The 26634-nt window shown below is 40.2% G+C and overlaps 1 protein-coding gene across 2 annotated transcripts in view; it reads left to right on the top strand.

Annotated features, from left to right (window-relative positions):
• Window positions 1-2596: 2596 nt before the first annotated feature.
• The window catches only part of SNX9 (sorting nexin 9), a 61103-nt gene continuing 37065 nt past the window's right edge, over window positions 2597-26634 (top strand). For both annotated transcript variants that reach the window (XM_066179034.1, XM_066179033.1), the window contains exons 1-4: window positions 2597-2688; window positions 20854-20940; window positions 23339-23413; window positions 24438-24560. In XM_066179034.1, the coding sequence (XP_066035131.1) occupies window positions 2677-2688; window positions 20854-20940; window positions 23339-23413; window positions 24438-24560 (297 nt within the window). In that variant the 5' untranslated portion in view covers window positions 2597-2676. The remainder of the gene's footprint in view (window positions 2689-20853; window positions 20941-23338; window positions 23414-24437; window positions 24561-26634) is intronic.

The raw sequence follows: 26634 nt of genomic DNA, 5'->3' as shown, positions 1-26634 counted from the left end.
CAGAGAACATATTCAGCAAATGTTCTCCATGTCCCTTTTCAGAGTCCATCTTTAATTTAAAAAAACCTGCATAGCACTGTTGGCAGGAGCTTTTCATTTGATGGGGCTCTGCACAAGATCATTTCTCCGTGAACTCTGAGTTTGTGGGAACCACTGCAGACCAGCTAGCTGCAAAAATACACGCCTAGTAGAAATCTGTAGAGAGAAGTCACTTATGTGCTGAGCAGGGGATTTTCTTCTGTTACTGATTGGTTTCTTCTGAGGTGGAGATATTTATTATAGCATACATTAGGGCTTTAGTACAAAGTGAATAATGAGTCAACTGTGTTTGAAAGCTGATAAGCTCCACACAGAAGCAACTGAGATTTCTTTTATGTCTAATGCTAAGCAAACATCCAGTCCTAATTAACTAGGACACAGCTTGGTAGCAGAAAAGTAACTAATTTCAGAAGTTTGGGAAATTTTGGGTGGTTTCAATAGCAATTTGTGGATATTTGGCCCTCTGTGTTAAGAAATAATAAAGCTTACTGCTAAGAAGAGATGTTTACTTGCAATCCAAAGTGATTCCAAAGAATATCTTCAATGAGACAATAATTAATAGCAATTAATTGCAAATAGTATTGGAAAGATCCCATAAAAGTACTTTTTTCCTCAGAATATTCTCTCACACTGAAAGAAATGGTAGTATTTCCCTCATCCCTCAAACTTGTCAAGTAAGACTTATTTTCAGGAGTACCTCACAGTGGAAAACTGTGAAGTGAAGGCTTTAAACACACAGAGAGGCTGAACAAATCATGACTGTGTTCTTCATTCCCCAGATGGCAAGCAGAGCTCTGCTAAAGCACGCTGGCTAGCAGCTGCACATTAAACTTTCCTGGCAGTTGTGCTGACCACAGGTAAAGAATGACACAGTCTCAAGCTTATGCTAAAGCCACAAGTCTATTACATTTCACATAGCAAAGCAGCATCTGGAGAAAGGACAGAGTGTGCTTCATACATCTATGAGCTGGGGATCCCTAAAGGAGAGTGCTGGGTCTCTGGGTTTCAGACCTCTCCTCTTTTTATAAGAAGTTCACTAGACGACTGTATCAAAACATGCCATGTCGGAAAAATTGTTGCTGAGAAGGTGGAAGAACAGGGTGTCTTAGTACAGAAATGAAGCCAGCTTCAGGGAGTTTTGCTTGTAAGGTAGATGAGATGCCAGTCTGTTGATGGAGCACATGGCAAAACTGATGCTAAATACAATACTTCAGCTTAAAAGTGGTGTCCTACAATGTGATTTGTGAGCTGCACACGAAGGTTTCACTTTAGGTACTGCTGTTACAGAGAGTAGGAAGTTGGAAATGTTGTATTTAATTGAATTCTGAAAAAGCTAAAAACAGAAGCAAATTAGTTTGAAAATTTCTGAAGTTAATCAGTTTAATCCCTCAAAAAGTGGTGGCAAATGAACAGCCAGCTTCCTCTTATTTCCTCATCCTCACTTTCCATGGAAACTATTTCACAGGTCCAACGAGGAAAATTTTTTCCAATGTAAAAAATCCAACCAAATCTGTGAACGTGTTTTTCTCTTTTATTAAAGCTCTCACTGAGAAACGATACAAAAAAAAAAAAAAAAAAAAAAAAAAAAAAAAAAAAAAAGACAGCTTGTAATTCTATGGGCAAGGAGATAGAGAGTTCTATGCAGTTTCCCTGCACCCTACCTGTCTCCTAGGGCTCTCCCTGGCATCCCTGATAATTAAACTGTCTATTTCCTTCTACAGAAAGCAAAGGTCTCCTGATTCCAAGCCAGTCACTATGTATACACACACCAATAAGAAGCTGCACTTTTTGGATGTTGCAGTACCTTGCATGATCACTGCCACAGTATTTTCAAGTTGCCTTTGTTTTAGCCTCCCATCTCATCTCTCCTGCAGGCTGGAAGTCAAGTGGGGTAGCAGGTAGTTTTTATGAGATGATCATAAAGTGTCCGACAGGAATACTACCGACCTTGGGCAGCTCCTTGGCGCTTTTTACTGCTGCTCATAACTGCTGTTCACCAAGGCCCGGCCGAAACAGGCCAGGGGCGACGTACACCGCCCTGACAGCCATGGATGGAGCTTGGCCGAGGAAACAATTGCTTTTCTTGCTGTATGGTTGCTTTGAAATTTCCGTTCAAAGGCACCCGAGGGGCATATAACGCCTTCCTGCGGCCTCTCTCTCCCACGCGAGCGGGAATTTGAGGCCAAACTCTGACTACAGAGCAAAGCCCCGGAGGGCACGGGGGGTGGGCAAGGTCCGTCCGTCCGCCCCCATCGCCCCCGGCACCGGCCGGGGCGGCTCCGCCGGGGATCACCGCAGCGCAGCGGGTGCCTCCCTCCCCCGGCCCTGACGGAAAGGCTGCGGCCAAGCACTGTCCCCGGGTGCCGAGCCGAGCCGGCGGGAAGGGCGGCCGAGGCGGGGGCATCGCGGCGCGGCCACATCAGCCCCCGCCTGCCCAGCGCCGGCGCTTGGCTGCTGAGCCGCACAGCGGCCCCCAGGAGGCGGCGGCGGCCGGGGACGCTGAGGAGGAGCCGCCTGCGCGGCCCAGCGGCGGCGGCGGGCGGGCCGGACACAGCAACCGACCGACCGAGCAGCCGCGGCACCGAGAGAGAGAGGGAGGGAGGGCAGAGCGGCAGCGCAGCCCGCGCCGGCAGCGCCATGGCCACCAAGGTGAGCAGCGCCCGGGGCTCGGGGGGCGGCGCCGGGGCGCCCTGTGCGCCAGCGGGCCCGGCTGGGCGGGCGGGGGTCCCGGGCGGACGGGCTGCGCGCCGGGGGAGCCGGTCCCTCCCCGGAGCTTGCCCCTCGGCGCCGGCCGCGGGAGGGACGGGAGGGTGCGCCGCGCTCGGGCCTCGGCGCCGCTGCCCGGCCGCTGCTCGGGGCTCGGCGGGGCAGCGGCCACTCCGGGGCGGGGGAAAGTTGTCTTTATGCCGTGTTTGTGCCCCTCCGTCCCCGATCCTCGGCGGAACGACCGTAGGGTCGAAGAGCCGCCGGAGGCCGAGGGTGCTGCTCCTGCAGCCCCGGCGCCCTTTGCCCCGCTCCCACCGAGCCCGGGGAGCGGCGGGGCGGGGGGAGAGGCCTCGGCCACCGGCGGGCCCCGCCGCCCCGACCCGGCCCGGCCCGGCCCGCTCGGCCCTCGGCGCGGCAGGGCGGCCGATGCTGACCCCGCGGTGGCATCCGGGGGTGGCTGTGCCCTGTCTCTGGTGGGAGCCCAGAGTCCACGCTGTGCGACCTCTTAATAGTAAGCTCTGATTTTACACAAGGAAGAAAAAAAAAAGGCAGGAAGTTAACTTGTTTTGTTCAGTTCTTCAATAGTATCTGCTGCTAATGCAACTGTCAAAATTAGCTCATCCTATCTGAAAGTGGCCTCTTTCTAAAGAAACAATATTTGTTTACTATATTGGTTGATGAAAGCATCTCTTCTTGTGTAGGTGCGATTTAACATGCACCAGCAACTCATCTGTGACTTATCTAAGTATCTCAGGAAGACTTTTTTGGTATTTGAAGTATTACTTTGAGTCACTTGATTCCATTAGCTTGGCCAGCAATTTAAAAAATTTCCTTTTACTGAGGCGGTTCTCATACAGTGCACTGTTTATGTTGTGCTTCTCAGTGCTGAAGAAATTCCACATCTTGACGTGTCAGATTTAATGTGTAAGTAGGTGTCTCTATAACCATGTACGCTGATGGTGGCTCACGTTTGAATAAACTTTTTCCCAAGCACAGAGAACTTGATTTTAGGTTTCAAAATCACTAAGGCGGTTTAAAAATACAGTGAATATAGTCAATATAGTGAAATTAGTGTTTCTGTTGAGCTTTTAGAATATTGTTGATAGACTTGGTTTTAACATTGGGGATCTGTGTATGAATATTTTTTAATCAATCTAACTATTGCAGGTAGCAAAAAATTACTTGTGATGTGCATATACTACATGACGCACAGTATGTTTGGCAGATGCTGTACTAAACCAGTTTACTGTTTCTCTGCTCACTTCGAGGTGCAGTATCCTCATGGGATCCTGTGTTCTGTGCCGAACGTATGATCCATTTTATTCATACATTTGGAAACTTTCACTTTGCTTTTCTTTAGGCATTTTTGGAGACATTATGGCCCCGGACGGAAGGGCGTATAATTTCTGACTTCCTAACTCAGATTGGCTTGAAATCAGGTGGTGCATTTTTTTTTCATTCTGCACATTGCAAGCTATGGTAATGGACTTTAACTTGAAGGCTAAAATTTGTAAGTGGTAGTCAGGAAAGAGTAGGCATTTTATTGCTATTATTTTGTTATGCTGGTAACTGTGAGTAGTAGTGAAGTGAAGCTTACTTTATTTTCTGTGAACTCTACCCAGGAGATGGGTTTCCCTCTGCAAACCACCCTGTTTTGGATTTTATTTTGTTCACGTTGTGCTAACGTCGGCTATAGTAAAGGATACATTGGTTTTTTTGAGCAGTGTAAGGGAGTAACTGGCTGGAAAACCAGTTTTTAGAAGCTCAGCCAACTAACCAGTCTCTATTTCATTTGGAAAGTAAATTCTGTTTTTTAAATTGTAAACAAATTTCTCACCTTCCGCTTGTGCTCCTTCACAAATTACCTATTTTTTGAAAGAAATATGCAAGGTGTATTTGTACTTTATGTGAAATGTTAACAAAACTAAACTGTAAATAGTTGTCTGGAGTATGAATTTTTTGAACTTTATTGGTGTCAAATCCTTTGTAGCTGATAAGGGGGACTGACAGTCTGGCCCAGCGTGTGCTGCACAGGCTCTTAGTGCTTCCTGAATTGATTCCTGTTTAAACTAGAATATACTTACCAAGGAAGGCTGGGGCAAATTCAGCCTTGATTTGAATGCGTTCAGTGGTGGCTAATCCACTCTGTCTTGTTTGTTTGTTTGTTTGTTTTTAAGCCATCAACTCTCTTGCTGTTGATGCTTCTTTCTTTTGAATCTAAACTTGCCCAACTTGTTTTCAGCTTTATCATTTTCCCTACAAAATTTACAAATGCTTGAATCAAGGTGTTAGATTTCATGGGGTTGGAGGATGCAAACAGGGGTTTCTTCCAGAGCTAGCTTGTAATCCTTGGCTAGTTCTCTTGCTGCCACTTTGATAAATCACAGCAATTTAATTCCTAGAGTTTTTCCATGTATGAAGATGTGGTATACAGTTGTGTAATGTGCTGGCTCTTTTCTGTCCCATTCAAAATCAATGCATTTCTTATTGAAAACAATAAAAGCTTTTAGGGGAAAGGACTACTATTTTCATACCAAGAAGCCTTCGCTGATGCTTTCCTAGCATATTTGTTAGCTGGCAACTTGGGAATTTTCTGTCAGAACAGGTCAGGGTGGCTATAGGCCTTAAGCACTGTGGAGGCTGTGGAGGCTGTGTCTGATGTTGTGAGCTGAACTAGCAGTGGCCATTGCTCCTTCTCCTTTCTCACTCCTCATCCCATGCTGTATGTACATCCCAGGAGTCAGCTCCAGCACTTGTCAGGCCTGTTTTTAGCTACAGTAAGTTGCTGAAATAGCAAAAATATTCACTGTATGGAAACAGAGAGGGGTCGTTTCTCTAGTTCTAGGTAGGTGCAGTAACTGAAAGTTTGCTCAGAGATGGTACAGAAGGTTTGGTGGGGTGGTATACGTGGGAGGGAGAGACTTCCATGGGGAAGGGTGGAAATATAAATGGGAAATGGAGGATCTGAAGCTTCTGGAAGTAGTTCTTTTGTTAGCTAGATCCTTACTGTAGCCTGGCAGTGGATTTTGTGGTTTGCTCAAGGTTATGAGCTCCAAAAACTGAAACAAATGTTAAACCCTATCAAAACAAGAAAAAAAGAAGATTGTTTAGGAGACTTCTGCAGTTTGACAGTCATTTAACTGAACCTGACTTCAGAGGTAAAGCAATTTCATGTCCACATTGAAGAATGGATAATTTGAGCTAGATACTTTTATTTTGGATTCTTCCTTCAGAAACAGAGTTAACCTTACTAATTACTTATTTTTAACTGTGTCACAAATGATGGCAGAAAGTACCTGAGCCTAAAACATTTTCAAAACTTAGTCACAGGGAAGATGCAGTTTGGTGAATGTGTTTCTGTCATAGTTGCTTACAAAAGCCACAGATGAGATTGTCATCCTTCTATGTGTTCCTTCGTGATTTCCTTGGCCTTTCCTATTCTTTCCTCACTAGAGGTTGCCAAGTCCCAGCTTTACTCATGTCCTTTCTTTTGTTTTTGAGCTTTATTGAATTGAGAGAGCTAGAAATGTCAGGAAGCAATATGCCGGCTTTTAAATAACGTTCTCCCTACCTTAGCCTATTTTTAAACTTATTTATTATTTTAAAATGTAGGCAAGTCCTTTTCTTGAAAAGGCTGATGCTTTGCCATTTGTTAAGCCCTGGTTTCGGAAGGAAGTGATGTTATTGAGAGAACTGGATAGGCTGTGCATAGGACAGTTCTTCCAGCTCCTCTGGAGCCTGTGCTGCTAACCTGTGGTGAGAGTTTTAATTTAGAAGTTGAAACCAGGAGCTGATTTATTGGTGTAACATCGTTGATGTTGGTGACATTGCTTTCTCAAGAGTGGTATTTTATAAGGCAGCTGTTGAAAAGCTTCATGAAGTTAGGCCTCTCTTACTGTCAATACCAACAGTTTTTTTCTTTATAACTTTAGGAGCACTTGCATCCCACCATTATGTTCTTGATTGTTCAACGGTTTGTCTACTTTGAGGACTCGTTTATCTGGTTCTGGTTTTAGTACTGGGTCCTTCTTTCTGGGAGGAAGTCCCTTGAGATGGAAGCTCAGACTAAATACTCTGTTCTTAACACTACTTCTAAAATATGGAAATGGCTGTTCAAGGCTTTCTTGCCCACTAATCATGTTGGATTTTTTCTTGTGAATGTCCCTGGCCAGGTAGAGTTGAATTCACCATGGTTCTTGTGGTGAGGGAAGGTCATGATTTACATACAAAAATTTCAGGTGGGGAAAGGTAACAACACATTCTTACAGATTATTATCCTGAAGTGTGTATCCTTCCTTTTGTCTTTCTTTTTCATTCTCTATTGTTCTCAGCAGTATAAGGCTTCCCAAAGAGGTTCCACATGTTCCTTTATAGCATCACTAATCTGTATGTTTGCATCATGAATTGGTCAGAAACAGTTCTTAGTTCTGATTTGCAGCTGGGAAGTGAAGCACCTGTGCTAAACCCTCCAAAATACCCAGACTTTGTGTTCTGTTAATCAACATTCTGCACTGTCCTAACTTTGGAAATAGACTCCTCTCATAAATCTCATCTTAAGGGGAGATTCAGTTAGTAAATCTTAACACATCTGTGAGTTGGGGTGATCCTCTACTATGCAGATCATGTCATAGTCCATTCAACATATTCCATTATTTAAATTCAGCTAAACAAGTCATAGTGCAAAACATGAGATCACAGCTGATCTATATATGTAGGATGTGATGGAACAAAATTAATTAGGTGGAGTAATAATTTTGATTTTATGGTCTAATCATGTGAAATGCTGTTTGGGCTTTTTAGGCTAGTATTAGGGTAGATGTGATGAGACTTCCTGGGGCTTTTTAGATTATTTTGGTTTGGTGGTTTGTTTTCTAAGGGGCAACAAGATGACTAGAGAAGGTGAAAATGCAGATTAATCACAGATTCCTGACCTATTGGAGGAGTGAGATGTTAGGATGAGTATGAGAACTGATACAGTTATTTTATGAAGACAGGTTTTCTGTTCTTCTGTCTTTCTGTCTGGCCTTATGGTCTTTTAAAGGTTCAGTGATACATGATTTGGGTTACGTTGCAGCAATTACCAGTTCAAGCCTTCTCATTTCTGTGCTGGAAAGCTGGAGAGCTGGTAAGATTCTGTGTGATGCTGTGCTTGAGTATTAATGATTCCTCTGACTCAGTTTTTCAAGGTTATTTTGAGCACCTAGGCATTGAGTCATCAGGGACTCATTACCAGAGGTCATCATTTGAAAACATGATTACAGCAGCCAAAGAGAAGGAAGTCTGGTATCAGATGTCATAAGCTACGTCTGGTTTATAGATACAGAGTTTCAGGTGTTCACCCTGGTAGAATTTCTCCATGTATTGGTGTTATTTCAGCAATAAGGCTTTACAGTTGACTGTAGCTTTGTAAAAAGATTTGTTTTACTGCGTTCTTTCAAGGTTTTCCACTGAATTATCTTCTTCCTCAGACTATCAGGTCTTGAAAAAAACTCTTAGAAGAGTGTGTGGATATTCAATAAACCCCTCCTTATTTGATTAGGGCATCTAGCAAATTGCAGAGTTTACAGAGATCACCAAGGTGAAAATCATTTGAGAATTTTCCTGTTTCAAATACGTGGGTTTCCTCCTGTATTAAATTTACAAGCAATTGTAACATTGATGGTGTTGCAGTCTTGCAAAACATTTTGAAAGCAGGTAATAGAGAAGAGATAGTGGGAGTGATTTGTTTCAACCAGCCCTGCAGTAGGACAGATGAACATTTTGGTATCTAGAATTATTTCAAGTAAATAGCTACTGCAGTGTTTAGCATTTAAAGCTAAACGTCTTCTATCTCAAAGAATATTTCACAATTACAATTTCATCCAAATTCACTTTGCACTTCTCTGAGGGCTGAAAATCAGAGCTTGTGCTTTTATTTTCTTTAGTTGTATTCCTGCTTTCTCAGCAGTTTCTGATTGGAAAGGATCTTCCCAAGTAACAGAAAGTTCAAATAGCAGAGCAGTCTTGTAGTAGTCCAATAAGCAAAATTCAAGTGCTGCTGAAGAGAGGAAAAAAAAAAAAAGCATATTGCTTACAGAAAAATTTAATTTAAACTCTGAGCCTTATCACTTTCTTTCCAAAACCATCTTTTTCTTTGAGCTCCGCATGAATAGGAAACCTCTGTCAACAATAAAGATAAGATAAAATAATACATAAATAAATTAAGACATTTAAGACCAAAATCATTCATTTAACTTCGACTGATAGTTATCTGGGAGACCCACAGTAAGGGGAGAAGGGCACAAGGAACAGCTCTTCCTGTAGGGAGCTGCTGTTACACAGCCTGGTCCAGCTGTTGTGTAGTTGTGAGGAGGTGGCATGGTGTGAAGGGCACATGGGCCATCCTGGGCACTGCTGGTAACAGGGTGTGTGCTCACAGAAGGTAAAGTCAAACCAGCAACTGTGTGTGAACATGTTTTTTGTGGGTGAAAGCTCTATTTCCTCCTGTATTTTGGAGCAGCTCTTCCCCCAGGCCCTGCCCTTTAAAGGAAGCCACTGTACCGGAGGGGTTTCCAATGTGCAAAATAGGTGGCTGGGAGGAGGAGGAGGTGGTGAGAAGGTGGCCAGGGCAGCTTGTGGGAGGTCTCTGGGGAGTCCAAGCAGAGCAGCTGCTTCTGGGGAGAGGCAGCCACGTCTGGCCTGGCCTTTCTGCAAGTGGGACTTGCCCAGGTGAAATTGTTCAGTCCCACTCTTGTAAAAAAAGTGGGGACTGGTGAAGAACTGGTTGATGGATCCTATTTCTTGTGACTTGCCATTGAGTTACTGACTTCTGCTCTCAGTTGCCATCTGCTCCTCCTTGGCAAGGGAACTGTTGTGCTTTTGTTTTGTGTGTTCATATGGTATCTCTGTTTAAACACAGGAGGTTTTGGACTTGCTTTGCTTTTCCCAGCCTTCTGAGACTGCAGTTCTCAACACTCAGAGCAAAAAATAAGTTGTCATCTCAATTCAAGCAAAGTGTTTGCTTTCCTGGTTGATAGAACAAAATGGCTAATTTGCAAGAACAGCTATAAAAATTCTCTTAGAATAGCTTTAAACTGTACCTCTTTTCTGTATGACGGGTTTGGGGTTTTTTTTTTCCCCTCTATGGTGATTATGTAAGTGGTTTCCAGAAGAAAGACAATTGATATAAGGCTATTACATTTATTTTTTCCTAGTTTTTATTTAAATTCTAGTATTGTCTGAAGAGCCTATAGAATTCATCTTTCTTTACCAGTAAGGTGATGACTGATGAGGTGCTTCACTTCACCTTGTAGCTTCATCAGATCTGAGAGTGAAGGTTAAATGTTTTATTTCCTCCACTCCATTGGTTCTTTTTTTTTTTTTTGGGGGGGGGGGTCAAAGTTTAATTCAGTAACTGAATGTTGCAATTACATATGATAATATAATGTAATTAGTGCTTACCTAGTCAAAGCACACGTATTTCAGCAGTACTGTAATTTTCTTCCTTAATAGCCCTTTATTTTTCTTCTGAAAATGATTGCTTGTGGAATACAAAATTAAGCATCTTCCTTGCTGCAGATAACTAGACCACAGTCTTGGAAGTTTGTATAAAGGCTGTTGAATTACAATTTTTTTATCAACACCTCTGTCACATTCTGTCAAGCTGCCAAATTTTCTAGTAATTCATAAGGAAGCATAAGTTCTAACTTTCTTTTCAGACTTCTTTGATGCTTTTTGTCACTGTAAAGGTTGCTGGTACGAGAAAAGTTTGTGAGGTGTTCTGCCAAACTTTAAATGTTGCATGACTTAATCCAGTTCTGTCATTCATTATATGTCTTGGTGGGGGTTTTTTTGTTTGTTTGTTTTTTAATTAAATGCATCTGTCCAGACATTCTTTTTCTTCTTTTTCTAACTCTTGAAGTGGGTTATACCTACACTGTTGGCATGCACATTGCATTAAATTGCAGATCATTAATATTCAAATGCTGGGTGTTCTCTGGCCAGGTCTAATGACTGAGCTTTGCTTATTTGAGCTGCCATTTATCGTGAAATAAAGTTTGCAACCTTACAGGGTCTTGTGCTTTTCTACACTGCCAGTGGAAAAGCCTAAAATAGCTGTAGGCTTGGATACTTTAGAACCTCAAAAATGTGAACCTTGCCCATTTCTAGAGTAAAGAATCTTCCTCTGATAAAACTGTAATGCATTTATATTGGTGGAACAGTTTCCTCACTTTTGTTCATAAAATAAAAGTAAACATAGGCTTTCACAAAATAGCGTTTCAAATAAGAACTAAGAGATAACAAAAACATTAGTGTATTGATTAATGTTGGTTACTCAAGTAACAGAATTTAGCAGAATTCCATGTGGAGACCTCACCCTGCTGTGTTTCAGATTCCTTCCCAGCTGCTTTCAGTGAGCATGCTATTGAGCACGTGTTTTCCTATTAATATTTCCCAGTGTTTGGGACTTCAGAGTAGTACAGCTGTTCCATCCTGTATTTTACAGATGAAGTTGTATTTGAAGGAGCATCATTTTAACATGCACTTAGTTTGCTTTGCCAGGTATTCATTTGCTTCTTGAGCGGCCTGTGCGTGTGATAAGTTGGGATCCACGATGTACAATGGTGTACTGAGTCTGAAAGGGCTTGAAATTCACTAGATAACCTTAGTGAAACTTTGTGCCTCTCCAGTTATTAGTATAATTATTAATTTTTTCTCATCTCTGCTCTCATAGAGGCAGCACTGTTGTGTGACAACAAGCTGTCTTAATGAGGAGGTCATAATGTGGCGATTTTTCTGGTGAATGCTGCTGGCTTTTTCTGAAACCTTCACATGTTACTGGCTTTGTTCTTTGGGGACAGAACTGTGAGGGTGCAACAGTGGTGGCCCTAAAGTTTCAGGGAAACATCAGGAGACTTGGCGCAGCAGGCTTCTGAAACACACCATTAAATATTGGTTTAGCAAACAGTTGCAAATGTTGCAGTTTGATTTAAGAGAAACAGTAATGATTAATCTAGGCAGAGATTTTAATCAGTCCTGAAATAAATGCATCCTGGCTGACATCCATAAATACAAACCCATGCTGTACTTGCTGCATTTATTACTTTCCGTAGTCGTGGTGAAACTGGAATTAATGTTCTTAAATTCGAAATTGTTGAGTCCCCAGTTTATCTGAGGATCTGGAAAAGGTTGGTATTCAGAAAGGAAAATATGGGGAAGGCTGGGCACTTGGAGCAGTGCAGTAAACTGATTCTGAAAAAGGTCTGATATCACTGGAGCTCCTCACTCACAGTAGAAGTTTTGCAGTACATTTTTAACTGAAAGCTAGTTTTAACATTTCAAACAAGAAAAATACTTTTCAGGTCTTAACCCAACTGAAAGCTCAAATGTGATTCAGGGGAGTCTCTGAGTCAGTATTTGGAAATATCTCTAAATCACATGGGTATCTTGAATGTATTTCTGCAACTGAATTTCCCTTGCTTCAGTATTGCTTGGGTGCATGGAGATTCTGTTCTTGGGTCTGACAATACCCCATAAATAAGCCAGTATGAACACACCAAAATGTAACCAAGCACCTCTTTTAATAGTGCATGATAGTTATTCTAAAAATATGCTGCTTTTTTTTTTTAACCACTGAACTGCTTATAGATAATTCTCAGACTTTGTAATTTTTAAGCACTGCTATAAATCTGGAAAGCATCACAGTTTCTCTTTGCTTTTTTCATGCTCTGTGGTATGGTTATCTGCCCACCTGGCTTATAACTGCATGGAACGAAAATATAATTTGTTTTAACACCTTAAGATTTTAAGATCTGTTATACTCTCACACTTTTAAGAGATCTTAGTCATATAATCATTTTAGACCTCATTCTGCCTCAGTGAATTTTAGTCCCAGATGCTTGATTTGAACAAGAGGCTTCCTGTGTAGAAATTCACTTGAATGCCAATTCTTGGTGTGCACTCTGCTGGTAATGCTAGCCAGGAGCACATTTTAGTGGGCTTTGGGGTGTGTTGATGTTTCCTTACAGGTAGACAGCTGTAAAGAAGCTCGTGTTCTGCGAATCAAAAATAAAATGTGTAAAAAAAAAAATGAGTGGGACTAGCCTGAACTGAGTTCAGGTTGTCTTTCATGACCAAAAAACGATTTTCAGCAAGACAATGAAGTCCTCTGTGGTAGATCTGAAGAGCTAATCTGTCCTCACTGAGGAAAGCCCAAGTTGCTGGAGAGCCTAGTAAGCTGTTGTCTTTATTACTACAGGAAACATTTCCAAGTCTCTTTGACACTTGAAAACTAGTCTAGACTCTTCTTTCTTACACAAAATCATACAGAAGGGGTTTCAAGGTAAGCTTGTTGCACTTTGATTCTAATTCTGGAAGTGCCAGTAGTTTACACCACATGCATGTTGGTGGGAACTGAGTATTGCATTCCTGATCCTTACCCTATAAAAGCTTCAGACTTTGTGTTTTGTACTTTTTGGAAACTCTTCATGTTTTGTTATCAATTCCAATATGAGATAGACGTTTTAATCCAGTGTAAATACTTAATTAAATAACTGCCTGAAATATCGTAGGCATATGCAGCTTCTGAGTTCTGCATCTGTCTGCAAGCATGTTCTACTAGCAGGAAGAAATTATGCAAGTCCTTGCTTCTTAGATTTTTTTCTGTGTTTAATTTGCTTCTAATATGCCTATAGTCAGTACTGTTGATTTCAAATTATTAGCTGCAGGCTATTGAAGTTATTTTAGAGTTGAAAAATTGCTCAAAGGAAAGTGAGCCAGTGGGTCAAGAGACATTTTTAATGTGTATTTGTGAAGTAATGTGAGGATCCAGCAGTTACAGCTGGTGAGGGAACCTGGAGTACCTGAATATTGTGACCTCTCTTCATCCAGAAGTGGAGTTTCTTACTGAACTTAGTTTCACTTTTTGGATGAGTTTGCTTTAATTCTGATGTTGCTGAAAGCAAAACAAAATTGTATTGAAAAGAAATGTAATACTATAGGAAGGTTTTAATTAAACACGTGAATTTTATTTTCTGCTTGTTGTTTAGTAAAATCATAGTATAAAACGTTCTAGTTTCTTCAAGCTAGTTTTCTAGGCAGATCTTGTTGAGCACATACACAAGAAGTGATGCCTCGCATAATACAAGCAATATACATTTTCTCCAGTTTCTCCATATTAGTTAAAAAGATTAACGTTGGTGTCTCCTCTTTTTCATAATGAATCTTTATCACTATACTGGCAGTTGCTTGAATAATGTATAATCTCTTGAGTTCCTAAGGTACTGTTCATATAGGAGTCTGTCTTAGAAGACAGTGTCCCTTGTGTCTGCTTATGCTTCTGTTGTCAATTTTTTGTTTGTTTCTTGTCTCATAGGAAAGCCTGTGAGGGGAACATGTAGACATTTCTTTACCTTAGGCAGGACAGAGAATAGCTGCCACTCCAGGCTGAGAGTCATAGCACTTGAAGAGCCACTTGATATTTCTGCATAGGCTATCCAAATGCACACTTTGCCTTGCAGTTTGATAGAGGGACTAAAATGAAAAGGCAGGTTTTGGTCAAATCATAGCCCCAGGCGTTTCCTTTATTAGTAGTATAAATGCTTTTTATACTTTCAAGGCCAGGCTGGATGGAGCTTTGAGCAGCCTGGTCTGGTGGAAGGTGTCCGTGCCAATGGCAGGGTTGTTGAAACAAGATGTTCTTTAAGGTCTGTCTAACTCAAACCATTCTATGATTTTGTGATTCAGTGTTGCAGAAGATGCAGTGAAAATCTCTTCAGACTTGGGGCACTTAGCTTTTGAATGAGCTTAGATTTCAGGATAAAGGGTGGGGAAATTATTAAATCTACCTAAATGTTAGCCACTGTTGGAAGAAAGCTGGTGTCCTCAGTCCTCTGAGGTGGGAAAGACATGAGGGGCTCCTGTCCGTATTCCTGTATTTTTGCTGTTTTTCTCAGCATTTTGGACACCAGCCCTTTGAAACTTCTTGCAGTATTCCCTATAATATCCACAGTGGGACTTAGCATGTGTTTTGATCTGTGGAGAGTTTTTTCAAAGATGCTTTGATTAAAATATCGCAACTTAAGTAGTCTGTTTGTGAATGGCGAGACAAAACAATGGCTAAGCTGTCATTTAGATCCATGCCTACCCTATGTCTTCCTTGAAGCTTCACTGGCACGGTGAAGGCAGCTGGAAGTTCAAGGTTTCTGCTTCAGCTGATAACACTTGTTCTAAGCAGTAAAATACCTAAAAACCAGTACTTTTTAACAGACAGTAATCACAGGGCAAATTGATGTGAAAGATCAGGTCAGAAAAGAAAATGCAAAAGGAGTTTTAAGTTGATTGCCTTCTGTATGAAAGAGTATTATCACTTTTTAGATTAAATGCTTCATTTTGAACCATTCTTTTGGATTTAATCAAAAGATACTGCTAATTTCTGATGTATTTGCAGCTAGGTTTTCGTCTTTATTATTTTCTTTCTGCTTTCTTAATTTCTCTAATCCTGAGATCTCAACCTGTATCCCAGCTGTGCTATTTCTGTTTTGTTCTCTTAGAACTGCCCTTTAGAATGAATATTTTACTTCTAAAAACAATATATGTGGAAAAAAATAAGGAAAGAAACCTCACCAAAAATGTATTAAAAACTGAAAACCAAACTCACATCCAAAAAACTTTTAGAAGATAACTAATAGAATGAAGTCTGGGAAGAAGTAAATGCATTTCCCTCGTCTGTGCTTCCAGTTGTTATCAACAGAGTGCTTATCAGTATTTCACAAGCAGTGGATTTCAAATGCTTTTGCTTACTAGACCTACTGAGGAATATTTGTACTAACTGAAGCAGTTTTTACAGTAAACTGTTCTGAAGTTTATTCATACCAGATGTGTTGCTGGAGTTACTTGAGGTGACCAAAAGCCCTTTGTTGTTCATCCCAGCTAAAAGCTTAGGCTGCTGTCCTAGAAGAAAAGTTCAAGTCTGCTTACTGACACGGCCATTTAAAATGTGAGTACTTGACTTGTTTAGAGCCAATGCTAAATTGGCATTCTGCCAGGCTTCCCAAATTTTGGTTTCTGCTCCTCCAGCAGATGTAGGTTTAAGGGAAACCTGCACTTATCTGTCTTGTATACTTCCCAAAAGAGAAATCCAGAATTTGATCCTCTTTTCGTGAATATAGGAACTGCTGCCACCCACATAAGGTGTTGCCATCTTGCTTCTGTGATACAGCAGTTGTATTTCTTACAGTGGCACCAAGCAATTTAAACCTGTGAATCCCTGTCTCTTGGCAAGAGCAGTGCAGGGTGGCTGAAGCACTGAACTCTGAATTGTGTGCAGTTACAAGAATTTCATGCTATGAAACTTCTATGGATATTTCCTTTGTACTATCTGCCACTGCCAGCTGACCAAGAAAAGCACTTGTGGTCCTAGTTTCCTAAATTGTAACACATGGTTGAAACAGATCACTCTGTGGTGTAACACTAGATCTCTTTCTAATACAAATGGAGTCCTGTGCCTGGAGAAAGCATATTCAAAGCTGTGCCCAGTTTTTTAGGGGCTTCACCAATTTTTGTGCTATAAAGCATACTTTGATGCAGAACCGTTGCATTGCAGTCAGGAAGTCCAGCATTACAAAAACATTTTGCTTCAGAAGTGTGAACGTAAAGGCAAGCCAGTAGTGAGTCTATGTAGGTCGTTGATCGTTCATCTCAAGGAAGGCTTGGGCAGGGAGGCTGTTGTAAAAGCTGCTCTGAGCACAACTGATGTGCATTAGCTGCCTGCCTGTCTGCTTATGGCTGGTGAGGAATACACAGGGGCTTTCAGGGTCCTTCTCCATGACAGAGCTACCCTGCTGCAGCTGAACTGTAATGCAGGCAAGTGTGGCCCTGTGCACATCAGGATTGTTCAATTTCGGGGTAAGGTGGTTTTTCCATCAGTGCTTTTCCCTCTAGGCCTTGAGTGAAACATCTTGGAAAAGGCAGAAAGATTCTTCTCATGAGAAATAGGTGTTTCTATTGCTTTATCACCTCTTTCAAGATTCTGGGGGGCATGCGGCAGGAGCCAGTGATTCAGGATGTCTGCAGAGATCTTGGATATTCATCTAGTAACTTAGTGAAGCAACAGTGTACCTTTTCATTGGAAATTTATTTTGATTACTTTTTCTAGACATCTTTCTTCCCACTTCATTTACACTGAAGACCCTTAACACTGACAGGTAGAGTTGCATAGTCTTAAGTTTGCTTTCAGAAAAAACCTGGCAAATGCTCTCCATTTTTTGTTGGTGGGTTTTTTGTCCTTTTGGTTTTTAATATTACAGAAAGAAGAGGGAAGTACTCTATTCAGACAGAAGTAAAGGAGAAAAACTAAGTCTGCTCCAGGCCTGCAGAGGAATAATACTTTCACTAATCTAGATACTGCTTTTCATTGTGGGGAATCTTTGGCGTTTTAATATCCCTAGGCATGATTCTATCATAATTCTAAAAATACGGTAATAATTATTGATTGCAATGCTTAGAACTTCTCAATGTTGGGAAGTTTCACACTCTAGTAAGTCAGTAAATCTGTAAATTGGGAAACTACAGTCCAGTTGTGTAACTACAGCAGGTAGAACCAGCTCCAAGGAATGCTGATTTAACACTGAGAATTGCCAGTTTCCTTTTTATTTCCTTCTCTTTATTACAATCTGAGTTTCTATATCCATACTACTGAAAAGCTAATTTTCCTTTAACTCTTACTGGTTTCCCCCATCGTGGACTTGTAGACAAAACTGCTGGCTCTCTCTCATTGTGGAGAAACTGCAATATATGCCAGCGGCGCAGAGATGCTGGGGATCAAGGAGCCCTTTCCCTCTTGACATGTGCTGTGGCAGGGTTCTGCTTAATCCATGCCAGCCTTTCCTCACACAGGGGAGCATGAGATGAACATCAGGATGTGTTCCAGGCTTCCAGTGGAGATGCTCTGTTGCCACCTGAGCAAAAGGAGGCAGTACCTTACAGTACAACCAGGTCTGCTTTCTGCTCAATGAAATCAGTTAAAGCTTTTTGGGCTAGTAGGGTTTTTTTCTCAAAGGAACTGGCAAAACAACTTCAGAATCCAGAACTGTTTGTATCCTGGAGCAGAGGTGGTGGTGGGAGAGGGGAGATATACCTGCAACCAGTAGAAGAAATCAATTTTCTTATAGCTAATAGATTTGTTAATGGTTCCTTCTTGTTTTGCATGTTTGCAGTATTCTGTAAATGAAGCAGTGGCCTTTATTCCACTAACAAAATATTTTAGTTGCTGAAGTACTTGTAGTTCTTGGACTGTTTGATCCTTTTGTATATGATCTGAAGTAAATATGAAACACAACAGTTACAATAACAATTTCCCCCCACAACAGTTACTGTAACAATTTTTTTTCTAAGCTGTGTTTTTAAGAAGTTCTCTTTGTGGTGTTCATTACATGATCTTGAATTCATCACAGATTCCCATTTTACGTATATTCAAAGTGTCCCTAATCTTAGCTCTAATATTCAGTGCGTGTGTATTGCAGTGCCAAGGAGCTAAAATCCCTTTCTTGTTAAATGCTTTTTTCCATGCCCATTTGCAATTTTGCATTGAGCTGCGAAGATCTATCTTTTAAGTTCTATCTACTACTTGGACACAATATTTATGGCCAGTAGAAAGGAAAAAGCTTATTGGAAAGTGAAACCGTTTTTCATTTTGTAGTATTTTGGAACTGATTGTCAGAAATTTAATTAGGTTCGAGGCTGATGTATCTGCCCAGGGAAAGTCATGGGGGTTTTCCATTGTTAACTATACATGTATTAATTGGGGCAAAAACATTTAGTCACTTAGTTTTACTTTGGAATTGGTTGAGTTTATACTATTTCCCCCATTGAATCTCAGTCGTAGGAGGGTAGTGTTAAAGCTTACTTGCCCAAAGTTCTTAAGGTCTTAATTTCCAGCCTAGGCAAGTGAGTCTAGAAGTGCAGGTGAAATGGAGAGTACTGGCAGAAAAAGATGATTAATGTATTTGAAATGTCAATATACAGGTTTCAGGTGTACCTCAAATTCTTAATGCTCTGTAATAATCCATTTCTGTAGCATTACAATTTTTTTAAAAATTTATTTTTCAATTTCTTAAACTGTAGTTAGCAAGGTTTGTTTGTAATTTTTTTCCATGTTTTCTTCTTTTCCAACTTTTGAAACAGGCATCCAGAGCTGGTGAATAAGTGGACTTTGGCATAATGACTTTATTAAATTCTATATGTCTCTTGTTTTTTCCTTCTCTACAAGCTGACTGCTTCCATTTTTTTTTTTTTTTTCTGAGTAACTTTTATTTCACTGCTGTATCTGGTGAATCTAGTATTTGCATCTGTTCTTTTATTAGACTGAAATACATTTTACCTTTCCAGTCTGGTCATTACTGGGGATGCTTTGCCAGTTTTTCTGAAGGGTGGTAAAATTTGTGTGTTGCCTTTAATTTGTGTGTTGTCCTGGTAAACTCTCATCATTCCTGTGAATCGAAGTAAGAATTTAATACTATGGTGTATTACTTGAAAAAGGCTGAGAAGTCTCCCTGGTTAAGAAGGCTGCTTTTCCCATGATTCAGATGCTCAGCATCTGAGTGCTGTTAAATGGACTTCCGGAAAGTGGATAAATTTTGGTAACCTGCTGTAAAAAGGTCGTGTTCAACACTTCCATCTACTGCTGCTGAGGGAAGAGCTCTGGAGGGTGGTGCTTTTTACGCCCCTGTTAAAAATGCTCTTGTATTTCAAAAGGTGTGCTGCTTCTCTTCAGTCCATTTTTCAGGAAGGTAAGGCAGCTTGTTCTTATGTTTCCATGGAGGCCAGATGTGCTGCTGGAAAGAAAGCTGTCAGTGTTATCGAACACAGTTTTTGCCTCTCTATCTCTGTTTTGCATGGCATAATCTGAGGGTGCTGAAAGCCTCCATTCTAAAGGGAAAAGTTTTCATGCAAGGGAGCATTCAGAGTGCTTAGGACACATGGTTTTCTGCAATGTTGTGCTGCTCTAGTGGAGAAGACCAGGTGTTTGATTTGTTGTGCACATGGTTTGGGATTAGATTTGTCAGCTGAACAGCTGAAACGTGTGTTTTTTCTCAGCTCTGTTTTTATTTACACTGAAGTAAAGTATATTTTGACCAGCCAGAAGTATTTCCACATGATACTCATGAAATTAAAATGTTGGGGTGGGAAGTTCTGTTGTCCTCTGGTTTTATGTCAGAAGTTGTGTCTGGGTGAGGGTCATAACTAACTGCAGTTTTGAGGCAGGCAGCACTTGATGGTGACTGTCTGTTTTTTGGTATTTTTTTTCCCTATCACATAGCTTACTTTCAACAGAAATTATTTTATTGTCTCCTTTGACAGAAAATACTACTTTTTGCTTAGTGTTTTTTTCCTTCCCCTTGCCCTCCAAGTACAAGAAAGAACTCATTGCTGTATACTGAATGATGTTATTAGTAAAATCAAAATTTTCAAACATTTCTTTATGTAGTGTAATAGCAGAGTCAGTGCGCAGCAAAGCCTTTGTGTATCTAAACGCTTAAAAATTAGGTTGGTTTTGTTTTTCTCTCCCTTGTCATGCCAGATATAACAAGCCTACTCTCACTGCTTGTTTCTGCATTTGCATAGTTCTTCCCATATAGAGTCTCAAAACATAATTTTATGTATTACATTTTATGCACAGCAGTGGTTACTTACATCTGCAGTTACTTGCTTTTCTTTTTCTGAATTGCTCACTCTATGAACTACTTCCCTTTACCCGAATTGCAGTTGGAATTCGTCTTATATAAAAAAGGAATTGTTTGCTGAAGTTAGAAACCTTTCCTTCTTCCCCTGGAAAACATTGTGCCTATAATTCTGGACATGACAGAGAACACCAAGTCTTAAATTGTTGTAGTAAATTATCTTCAGCAAGCTCCACGTGAGATTTTTATCTTTTAAAATTGTTGTTACTGTTGAGTTTGCAATTCAAATCTAGGAAACGTCAGCTTCCTATACGCTGAGTTGCTCTTTGTACACTCAGCCTTATCCCACTTACTATTTCTGTAAGTAAAGAATAATTTGTGCTGATACTTCCTTAATGAAATCTTCTACATAAGCTGGAAGTCTCACTGTTACATTCTTTTCCATGTACAGGCTCGTGTTATGTATGATTTTGCTGCTGAGCCTGGAAACAATGAGCTGACGGTCAGTGAAGGGGAGATCATCACAATCACCAACCCGGTAAGAAAACTGGAATTGGCTTCAGTGCTCTTTCCTGACGTACTTCTACCAGCTGATGGATGGGAAATGGTGCTGGTGACATCTGAAAGCCCTGGCTACCCTTCCCTGAAGAATTAGCAAAAAACCCAAAAAACCAGAATACAAAGAATTTTCTAATAATCTTGTGGAAACAAATGCAATGTTTTGGAGGATGGGGCCTTCTCAAACTGTGCCCACACGCTTAAGCTTTGCATTCAGCTTTGTTTTCCACTAAACAGAGCTGAGAAACAAGTAAGAAGAAGGAACTAATGGTGGTGATAGCCTTTACATCTGAATGCCTTGTCTATTTTTGTGTGCCTAATATTGCACATTTTTGTGTGGATGTAATCTTTCAGGTGCTTACCACTTGCATTTAAATGTGACATCCAGCTCACTTCTAGGTTTTGAGTTTCTTAATCAATGACTTGAACGTTCCAGGTTTGGTAAAGAACTCACAACAAAAACTTTTTACTGGAATTTTGTGTCCTTTCATAATTAAAGAAACATGAACAAGGTATAGGGAAGAAGTGGTGGCAATACAATCACAATGCTGTCAGGGCATTGTTAAATGAATTGGACTTTTCAGCACTGACATTTGATTTATGTCCACATTTTGAATTTCCATGGACTTGAATTGTCCTATATAGTTCTTACCCTTGGTAACAGCGTATTACTTGATTCCACTTTGAATCAACTAATTTTTGTGTAATGGTATGGCTTAATGGATAGACCTGCCTTTTAAAACAAATACAAACCAAAACCACCTGATCATGAAGCCAGGTCTTATTTATCCATTTGTATAAAACATGGATTCTGCAGAATAAACTTAATTCTTTGAAGATCCCAGTCATGTGTAATCCTGATAATTTTTTGTTCCACTGATCTTAAATACTTGAAGCAGATATTTAGTAGAGCCAGCATCCTCTTGGATAGTGTACTCTGTGAATTTGGGAGCTTAATGCCATTTCACAAAAGTAAGACTAAATATAAATAAATAGATCGCCACTTTTAAGCTAGTTCTCACTGACCAAGACATCTGTGCCTTAAAACAATATACTCAAAACCAAGTAAAACTTTGTTTTATGCTGTCCATGATAAATTGCCACAAAGGCACTTGATCTTTTTTGGTAAGTTTAGATGGCAACAGCTTAAGTCATACAAGTCCACTGAAAATTGCTTTTAAGTGTGGCAGTGCAAATATGACTTCTGGCTCAAGACATCATTGCTGTTGCAGTTTAACCAAGCTAGTTGAATTTATAATCTGAGATGTCTAATTATTTTTGTGTTCTTGAGTACTAAGCTTTTAGGTATGTAAGAAAAAATAAATGCAAGTTATTATTTCACTAACTGCTCGATCTTTACTGCATAAAATCTTGAATACATAAGCAGGCTTCTCCTTATTGGAGTGCCTGTGAAGTGCAGGATTACATAAAATTTTGAAGTGAAAGAACAAAATTGTGAATAAACAAATACATCAGTTAAAAAACAAATTAAGAAAACCTAAAATTCAGTAATCACTGTCTAGCATGTGTGTCTCCAATTTTCATCTGTGAACTAGCTTGACATATAGCTATATGTTCCCTAAACTGCTTGATTTAAAACACAGCTGGCTTATTCCAGATAATGTTGTCCTGGAATTAACTTTGCTTAACTGCAAAGATCTACAGAGCTTTCTTAGTGTATGTAGAATATGTGTTTAAAAAATCCCAAACAATATCAGGATGTCCCACTGAGATCAGAGCCGAACTTTTGTTAGTTGTTTCTAAACTAATAGCATAAGACTGCCTCTGAAAAGAAGTGTGAAGCAGAAAGAATGAGTCCAGACCTTACATGGTGTGTGGCTCTTTTAATCTCGAGAGCAGTCTTAACATTTCTGTGGGTGATAGCTCTCACTCATCATATGTCTCTGCACCTTCAAAAAATGAGGCAGAGATTTTAGAGATATCACCAACAGCTCAATTTTTTGAGTCTTGTTTCTTCATAGTCTGTTGATTAAAATTGATTAATTGAAACTGACATACTAATAGCTGTGTTTTTATGCAGTTTGTGGCCAGACAGTTGACTGTGGTTTCATAAATGATCAAAAGTGCTGAAATATCAACCATTTTTCCCCTTCATGCTTATTAAAAATCTAAAGTCCAGAATAGCTGTGTAAAACCAGCAGAGTCTGTGGTGTGTTTAAATGAGTATTTGCTGCTTCAGCAGCTTTGACTAATTTGTTCAGTTATACAGTCATAACTGTGTTTTGAACATTGACAGAAAGACAGTGCTTCCTGCTGAGCATTTGACATTTGATAGCAAGACAATGCTTCCTGCTGAGCTGTTTGAAGCGTGTTGTGGGATCCATCTAGCAAAATTATTTCTATATTACTTCTTTTAGGATGTTGGTGGAGGCTGGTTAGAAGGAAAAAACAGCCAAGGCGAGAGAGGACTTGTTCCAACAGATTATGTTGAGGTAAGTGACTACACTGCTCTGCACTAATAAAGCAGAGCTACTGAAAAGGCCAGACTGGTTTGCTGACCAGACTGAAATGCTCAAACAGAAAGCTTGGGATATATAATCTCATTGTAGCAATTGTTGCTGGCTTTGGAAACCAGTGCAAACATGACATTCAAAGCTCCTGAGCTTCTTAGTGTTTTCCCAAGAAATGCAGCAGGAAGCTGTCTGTAGTAAATACTGCTGATCTACATGTTCATAAGTTTGGAATGAAACCACATTTCTTGGGGCTCAGGATGTGGGTTACCAAATCCAGTGACTACTCAGCTTTTCTTCTCACTGAGACTCTCTGATGTCTCTTCAGTGCGTTCAGTGTTGTTCTGATTTTTGTTTAAAGACCAGTGGTATTGTTTTGGGTATGGAACGGGATCTCAGTGCAAAGACTGGAATCTCATTCTCTCTTGGATGGCCCAGTATCTGCATGTGTGCAGGTTGCTGGTTAGTTGGGTGAAGACCTTGTGTGTAATTCCTGAAGCCTCTTAAGGCATGTGCCTCTCTCTCTTCCTTCACCAGTGCTGTGTTTATTAAAAAAACAAAAGGGGGAGGAGGGGAAGGGAAAGCAGGATCATGCTGGCTCACATGACCTTGTGTTTTTGCTCCAGTTGGTTAGCTCATGGTCTGGTAGCTTTTGGCTCTCTAAACTTACTGTCCCAAATCCATCCTCTGAGCACTGAGTTCCCAGTCTCCAGGCACTTATATTAACAACCTTTAATCCCTAAGGAATTTATAGATTGTTGTTCACTGCCACAACAGTCTTGCATGTTGTAGTTGTAAGGCAAAATAGTTCCATCTGGTGTGGAAGTAAATCATCCAGAGTATCATGTCAGTTTCTTGTAAAAAGTTCAACTGAATTTGAATTTTAAAGGGTTATATGCAGACATCTTAAAGTCTAGTGTTATGAGTGTTAGGGTGATTATATATGATACAGCATAATTTGATTAATTGAAGCATGAAAAATCTTTCTGAACCTGTTCCATTTCAGATTATAACTGAAGGTTCAAAAGATGGCATTAGCTGCGGTAACTCATTAGCTGACCAAGCCTTTTTTGATTCCCTTTCTTCAAATACAGCTCAGACCAACTCTGCTGCCAAAAGCAGTAATCAGGTATGTCTTGTGGTTTTTTGGGCACTGTGGGCATGGAAAGTTTTGTTGACGTAATTGCTTGCTGTACTGTATTTGTGAATCTTCATGAAAGTACTAATTAAAGTAATTGTGTTTTTGTTAGGGAACACTTTTGTTGAATATTAATGATGTGTGTGACTGCTCAGATATTGTCACTGCAGGAAAATTTAGTAGTCTTAACATTTTCAGAAATGGAACATTTTTATTCTTTCCAGTCTGCAGTGATACAAATCTGTGACTACTTCAGTCTCTGTAAGTGCACTCCTAGCAAATTTATTTTATGTTCAGGCTACTTGTTTTATTACACTAAACTTATTAAGGAACCACAGCTTTCTTGTTTGATGTCTGATACAATTAGGTGATCTATACATCAGCAGCCAGAGTGAATGGATATATTTCTTTCTCAGAATTGGATTAAGAGTAGTTTCTTGGATTAAAAAAGATGAAGCAGATTCATGCATTGTCAGTTGGAGAAGAGGCTGACTTAGGGTTGGCTGCAAGAATATTTTTGTCCCTCTATTCATAGCTTTTTGCCTAATGCACCAGTTCATTAAGCAGCAAATACTTAGTTTCAAGTGAGATATCTGAGGACACATTATCTTAAACATAAGCTGTTCATTATGGTCTGCACACTGCTGTATGTCTCACATGTAGGAAGTTAACCATTTTAAAGTCCATAGGTCAACAGAAGAACAAAATCTGCCTTTTTTCCAGCAGCAGCATGCAAAGGTCTTTTGTGTTGGAAAGTAAATGCTTTACTCATGGGAGCAGCTGGGGGGACACACCTGGTTTGTAGGTCAGTTAAATATCACCTATTAATTTTCTTAATTGCACCACAGGACTCTGATATGAAGTGAAATCCTTTGAAAACCCTACATGGGACATGTTTGTATGACAGTGAGCGTAGCTGTTCATTGACTATATAGTGTTTGATTTGGGCTTTTTTGTAGTCAGCTGGACAAAGCCAGGATTGTTACTCTGTGATCCTGTGTTCTCACTAGAGGACTCCAAACCTCACTGTGACTGTCTCAATGTTTATTTTTTTAATTGATACCTGGTTAATATATAAAGCTAAATACAGAAGTGTTGGAATGCCTCATGAATTTTTCCTGTCAGACTGAGCCAAAGGCATTGATTATGGGTTAGTTTTCCGTCAGTAAAAATTGCAGTAATTTGAGTGCAGAATGGGGAACCCCTTCTCTTGTGTGCTGTCTGTTACCCTTGCCCCATTTTTTTTTCCTGCTGTAGTGTTTCTAGCAAAACTTTGCATCTGAGGAGGCTTGAGATATTTGCAGCAGTTACTTGCTGCCAAATCAGAGAGTAGTGTTTCTCAGAGGAGAAACATAACTTCATCTGATCTAGGTAGAATTACTTACTAATGTAATACACAGAATATTTTGAATGATGATAGAGGTATCTGTCAGAGCTTGTTCTGTGCTTAACACAAGGTGCTTGTGCTTGGAGAAGGAAAGAAAAAAGGTCTTGCTTGCATAGAGGGAAAGGTTAAAATAAAGCTCTCTCTTGTATTCTAAATAATAGAGAATTGCTCAGGCAATCTGGTCTTGGAAGCTGCATTTCTAGAGGAGTGAAAATCTTGAAAATATGGTCACTTTACACTGTAGTTTACACAAGACCAACAGTAAACTGTCCCTGTAATACATACAGATTGCAGGACTTTTCATAGATTTTGGAAAAGAGTAACATCATGGAAACAGCTTGTCACATTTGCATCAGTGCCCTACTCTTAGAAGTGTCCTGTTTCTCTCAGTTATCCTGCAAATGCTGTGTGAGATAGGGGGGAGAACCACTGTACTGTAATGCTGTCGTGGAGAGAGAGGAGGACAATGTGCACCTGGTGCAGTGAAGGCCATGCAAGAATCAGGGGAAGCAGATTTCATCTGGCTGGTGTCTTTGGGTCTTCAGTTTTCATGGCTTTTTTTGTAAGAGGAACCATTCTGTTGGGTGGTCAGGATTTTATGTCAAAAAGTTATTTTCATTTTCTCAAGTCTTTTTTTCTTTAACTGAGTTCAGTGACTGCTATTTGGTTATATGCATT

The sequence above is a fragment of the Chamaea fasciata genome, unplaced genomic scaffold (genome assembly GCF_029207755.1).
Source record: "Chamaea fasciata isolate MVZ Bird 193981 ecotype frontalis unplaced genomic scaffold, bChaFas1.0.hap1 SCAF_3, whole genome shotgun sequence".
Taxonomy (NCBI): Eukaryota; Metazoa; Chordata; class Aves; order Passeriformes; family Sylviidae; genus Chamaea; species Chamaea fasciata.
Note: the sequence above shows the minus strand (reverse complement) of the source record. Positions and strands in the feature narration are given on the sequence as shown.